General features: G+C 43.2%; 1 protein-coding gene across 1 annotated transcript; it reads right to left on the reverse strand.

Moving 5' to 3' along the window:
• Positions 1-976: 976 nt before the first annotated feature.
• Positions 977-1,792, reverse strand: LOC308308828 (ribonuclease H1-like; the record flags this gene model as incomplete). Its single annotated transcript, XM_080754280.1, has 1 exon — positions 977-1,792. The coding sequence occupies one exon, from the start codon at positions 1,790-1,792 to the stop codon at positions 977-979; it is 816 nt and encodes a 271-aa protein (XP_080610406.1).
• Positions 1,793-6,318: the final 4,526 nt, after the last annotated feature.

Genomic DNA, 6,318 nt, shown 5'->3' on the forward strand with positions numbered 1-6,318 from the left:
TGTGTGTGTGTGTGTGTGTGTGTGTGTGTGTGTGTGTGTGTGTGTGTGTGTGTGTGTGTGTGTGTGCGCGTACGTGCGTGCGTGCGTGCGTGCGTGCGTGCGTGCGTGCGTGCGTGTGTGTGTGTGTGTACCGGTACATGCAAGAACAATTTAGTTAAGCTTACAATTAGGAAAAGGTTCAGGTTGAGGTTAGGTTTAGTTGTTAGGGTTAGGTTTAGGGTTAAGCATTTAGAGTTTGGTTTAGGGGCCGGGTTATAGGGTTAGAGTTTGCTTGATTTATACTTGATTTATAGCTCTCATGTACTCGCAAGTATAGCTGTACAAACGTGTGTGTGTGTGTGGGGGGGGGGGGGGGGGGGTGCTTCCCAGTGCCCTCCAGTCAATACATGAAGAGAAAGTGTTCCATTAAAGCTCTCTAATTGACACCTAGTGTCACTGGTTGGACAGGAGTGGAAATTCAAGGACCAATAAAGCCTTTACTCTCCTCCAGAGCTGCCATCAGGCCAGCACAAGGATTCTGGCTTAGCTCCAGTCAATTAAAATATGTCAATTGTGTCAATTGTATAAGGAAATATATAGAATATATTGAATATACTTGTGGTTGTTTATATCCCACGGACAAAACGACCTGATCCATGAACACACATGTCATGCTTCCATTCCCTCAGGGTCCATAAAATAAGCAGGTGTTAACCCGTTTACTTACAGTTGACTGGGGTCTCTCAGGGCTCTATACTTGGTCCCCTCTGTTATTCCCTCAACCCCAAATCTCTAAGATGAAAAAAGCTTGTACACCTACAATTTCATCTACTATAAAATTGGCACAGCGGGCTTTTGAGAAAAATACATCATGAAACGTCATAATCTGCAACACAATTTTAAACAACGCAGTTGGGGTCCCTGCTTCATCTATATCTCAGCTAAGGGGTCCTGGGCCTGAAGAAAAAAAACGTAAAAAACATGGAAGACTCCTGGGTTAAAGAGGCTTGGCCGCTCCCTCTTTGGACAGCCTGTCTGCCTGCTCGTTCCCTTTGTACCCAGCATGCCCCGGGACGTGCAACCAGACCACCTGCAGCTCGGCATTCAGCTTGTCCAGTCGGACAAAGTCGTCTTTGTTGACAACCTCTCCTCCTGACTTGAGCCTCCATCCATTGCGCTTCCAGTTCTTCACCCAGCTGGTCACACCGTTGATGGTGAACATGCTGTCTGTGTAGAGGATCAGCTTATTGACGTTCACGTCCTTGGCCTGTTCCAGAGCTCTGCATGCCGCCTGTAACTCCGCCCTCTGGTTGGTCTGTCTTCCGCGGAGCCTCTCCGCGACGTTCAGGGGATGCTCTGGACCCCAGTAAACGCCGATCCCCGCGCGCGCGCCACGCTGTCCGTTGCCAAAACAGCAGCCGTCCGTGTAAACGACCACGGCGTCGCCCTTGTAGGTTAATCCGTCAGGGCCCGCCGAGGTCGGCATGCGGACATCACTCGATGTTTTAATTTTCTTGGATGGAAACTCTTCGGTTTGAGAGCGGCTCCTCTTCCTTCCCAGCGGGATGTATTCCAGGGATCGTTTAGGCGGAAGGTGGGCTACTGTCGCCGTCTTAAACCTGGAAGCTTCACTGATGACGGCTAGGGTGTCTGGCGGCTTGACTCCTCTGACAAACGCCCAGGCGTCTTTCTCTGAAGCAAACTTCTTGTAACTGGCACATGGAAACTTGTCCACTTGGCTCTTGCATTCGTCCCACGTGGCGTAGACTCCAGGTTTGGCTCCTTTCCTCACAGCGTAGAAAGACCTCCCCATGTCTTCTGGTGTGCAGCACAAAGATCTGATTACTGTTCTAAGGATCGAACCCACCCAGTCTGAACGCTTAACACCTTAACACAGGTCTGCACAACAAATGCTGCAAAACACGATACAAAAGGTGTATTGCACAACACAATTTATTATATGGCAAGTTTGGTGATCAAGAAACATGCATGTAGTATACTCTATATTAGGGTTGTGGATTCATTTCTATCACCATTCTAAACACACATCATTGACATTGACACATGATGGCCTCCAAGTTGTGCGTTAAAACTTCTATATAAACCAAGTTCCGTGTCTGTCTGTCTCGGGCACACAGATATGCCCATATATGGAATATTATCCAAATTTGGAGTCATATGTCATACACATAGACAACTGATGTCATAACCACTCCTATCTGGCTTTGTCTGTTTGTTTGTTTGTTTGTATGTATGTATGTATGTATGTATGTACGTATGTCCCACAATTGGCTCATTGGCCAAGCTTCGTGGGACGCTTAATGAAACTAGAAATGCAGTTCCTAGAGAAACTGCGTGGGCTCACTGAAAACACGTATATTATGGGTAGTATAAAAAGTACACATTCAAATTTTGTGACAACATGTACAGGTGTAGAATATGTAGCATTATACCATTTATATTACCATAATATAAATGTAAGACAGAATTCGTTGGTGCTTACATCATGACCATAAACCAATTATTATACTTAACTAGAAATACTGTTCCTACGAAACAGTGTGGACTCGCTGCTCCCTCATTGGTTAAAGGAGAATTACCTTATATTAGTGTATATAAATCCAGAAAGCATTCTTGGTGACATCACCACCAACAAGTGCGACCTTTTATTTATATCTCCCTCCCTCGTTGGCTAAAGGCCCTGCCTTTGTACTGTCTGTAATTTTTTTGAGGAGAATAAACTTGGTCTATAAAGATTTGAGAGAATATACTGGAGAATAAACTTTGTCTATGATGCATGTCACCCAATTTCTTTCTTTTTTTTTTGTGTGTGCTGAAAATAGCCGATCTATACGCACTTGTGGAGCACCTGAGCACAACCAAACGTAAAATTACTCTTTTAGTTCTACTGGATCTCTTCTCCACTAGTCCCTCCTTAACATTTTAGTCTAGTTTTTATTTGTTGACAAAATTGTCAATATATTTGGTCTTAGTTTTAGTCCTCATAGCTTAGTTTTTATATACCGTATATTTCCAAATAGCCGCCGGGGGTCTGACACCGTTTTGCACATCGACCGCCATTCAAATGTATGCAAATACGCCCAGTTCTTTTAAATGCCAGAGGTTCAAATTGATTTAGCAAATTAAACACCCAGGCTACTATTTGGAAAAATTGAGTAGTTTATATTTCGTTTTCATCAGTGAAAAAAGGTAACCGACAAACATTTTTTGTTTTAGTCGACAAAATGAACACTGACTGTCTCAGACCACCAAGCTGAACATCAGGTAATTCAAAATGTCATTTTGTTCAAGTCTTATGTACACTGTTCTTCTATCTTATCATGATAAATGTCTTATCAGTGTGTCTACCTCGACGTCTTTTTGTGGTCCCCAATGTTTGGGGCACTGGGTTCTATTCGGAGATATCTGGGGATGGAACAGGTCAGTGTTGTGTTTTGATTTTTGTACTTTCAGATTCTTGCAGCCAGAGGCTTCACTTTGAAAGACAGCAAATTCCCTTGTGACTTCAAACATCAGAATTCACATTGGTAATTATTAATGATGATTGACCAGATATCTCATTAATGCAATTATGTTTATTAACCGCTCCTACTGTACACCTGGCTTTGTCTATTTGTCCTGTGTCTGTCCGGACTTTCATTGGTCAAATGGTGTCTGTTTGTACGGCCAGGGTCACATTGGCCAAGCTTCGCGGGACACTTAATGAAATTAACATGGAATAGCACCACTCACTTCACATTGGGTGTGATTTTTTTTTAAATGTGTGAGTGCTTTTTTTAGTTTTTTAATTATGCTTTTGGTATTACTTATTTTATTTTATTCCTGTGTCATATTCCCCACAGCGGAGTTGACCACAGATAATAGCGGTAGCAGATCTACAAGATCACAGTACGCTGTGTTGTGATTTTTGGTGTAGAGGGGGGAAAAGAGGCTTTAAAGGAGTAGTTCACCACCAAAATGATCTTTTTTCTATTGATCACATTAATATATTTTTTGTATTTGCCCTTAGATGAAAATTACTCCTTTATGTGAACATTTATAGCAATAACTCAAGGGCAGCATTGACATCCCCTTCTGCAGTGATAAGTGCCTGTAAGTTAGCCTCGTGGTTGAGGAAGCCCATGGCGCTGAGATAGTCAAGCTGCTGCTGAAAGCGTTCTTCTGGAGTCTCTGTCGACGATCCCTCTCCCCCGAACATTTGTGCCAGCTGCTGGCTGATAGAGGAACTGGATACCGTTCCCGCCTCATTAAGAATGGCAGTAAGAACGGGACGCAGGATGTTAGGTTCAACCGTCCGTATGGTCTCACAGCCCTGCACGACCTGCGCTAAGGCCTGAATAACTGCTCTCTGCCGTGCTGTTGGAGTGGGTCCTGTGCCTGACGCTGTACGGGCAGTGGTGGAGTTGGTAGTGCTGCTGGCCTGAGATGTCGTTGAACTGTCACTGTCATCACCTGATGAACCAACCTCTGTGGTGGTGGTGGTGGTGGTGGGTGGTCTTGGTGTAGTCTTGATAACAAGATGAACACTAGCTCCATCTTTGATACCATGCTGGCATAGAGTGTCCTTATCTTTCAGGAACTTTCCGGCAAATATCAACACAAGTGTCTCACGTTTGGCCTGGAACCTTTCGCATATCACGTCTTTGAACTGGGCGACAGAAGCGTCGCCTGGGACGGCGATCCGTTCTTTGTGATCTGCGTTTGCCGTTTTGACGGTGACCATGATCTCGCTGCTTTGTGTGACTCCATTAGAGCCGTCCTGAATGCATTTATTGGAATCCATGGCAGGTTCCGAGGTGCTGTTGTACGCAAATGTAACAAAGATAACTTTTTACGAACCATGCGTCTTATATTTCTCTTGACACATCATGAACAACTTTGATGACGTCGTCCACTTTAAAGGGGACCTAGGCAAGTCTGTGCTTATACAAACACATTCCCCCCTCCTCCTCCTCCCCTCTATGATAGGCATCAAACAGGTACTTAAAGTTACCTAGTTTCCCTTTAATAATCGGGGGATATCTTAAAAAGTCCTGGAATAAATTCCTTACCAAAACATTTCTTCACCAATGTGTTTGTAAAGGTGTCTAGTAACATATCTAACAAAGACTGAAATTCAGTTTCCCTAGGAACATCTTTGAGAGCTAGGGTAATTCTGGGTCTCATTCACTCACTATACACTATACTATAGGGGAAAAAAATCACTCCCAAAAAATATGCTTTAAGTGGGATGTGAGGGGTCTAACTAGGTGTTTTTAATTATTCTGAATCCATTGCAAGCATTTGTTTTGCACAAAAAAACATTCATTGGGTTATAAACAGCCCATAAAATGATGGTTTAGTGATGAGTCATCACTTTTCACAGTGGTATGGGGGTCCATTTCTAGCCCAAGGAATGTTTTTGGTGCAAAACAAATGCTTGCAATGGATTCAGAATAATTAAAAACACCTAGTTAGACACCTCACATCCCACTTAAAGCATATTTTTGGGAGTGATTTTTTCCCCTATAGTATAGTGTCTAATGAGTGAATGAGACCCAGAATTACCCTAGCTGTCAAAGATTTTCCTAGGGAAACTGAATTTCAGTCTTTGTGAGATGTGTTACTAGACACCTTTACAAACACATTGGTGAAGATTTTTTTTGGTAAGGAATTTATTCCAGGATTTGACACTATTTCTAAAGATATCCCCCGATTATAAGTACTATGAGTGTCTTCCCCCGACACGCAAACGTTATTGCTGGAGGGGGATATAACTTTACACTGGGAAATTTTGTCTGGGATATTTGACCAGCTTGCAAAGTTGGTCAATAGATAGACAGACGATGATGTCACCAAAAGAATTATGAGATATTAGAATTTATACTAGAAATACTGTTCCTACGAAACAGTGTGGGCTCACATGGAACACCGTGTATGGGCCCACCCACACCTCTGCCTTAGTACTGTCGGACACTTTTGAGGAGAATAACCTTAATATAAAGATTTGGGAAAACAAATTGACCAAAAACGCTGCTCCCCTGCCTTTGTACTGTTGGTCATTTTTGAAGCGGTGAAAGCCGGTTCCAAGGAGTGGCTTTGTGTGTCCCGTTCATGTCCATATATTATGGTCATTTCAGTCCAGAATGAACAGGTTTTATCTGTCCATAAATGTGTGTCCCATGTGTGTCCCCTCATGTCCATATATGGTCATTTCAGTCCAGAATGAACAGGTTTTATCTGTCCGTAAATTTGTGTCCCATGTGTGTCCCCTCATGTCCATATATGGTCATTTCAGTCCAGAATGAACAGGTTTTATCTGTCCCGTACGTCCAGAAT

The sequence above is a fragment of the Nannobrachium achirus genome (assembly GCF_963921795.1).
Source record: "Nannobrachium achirus genome assembly, chromosome: 23".
Taxonomy (NCBI): domain Eukaryota; kingdom Metazoa; phylum Chordata; class Actinopteri; order Myctophiformes; family Myctophidae; genus Nannobrachium; species Nannobrachium achirus.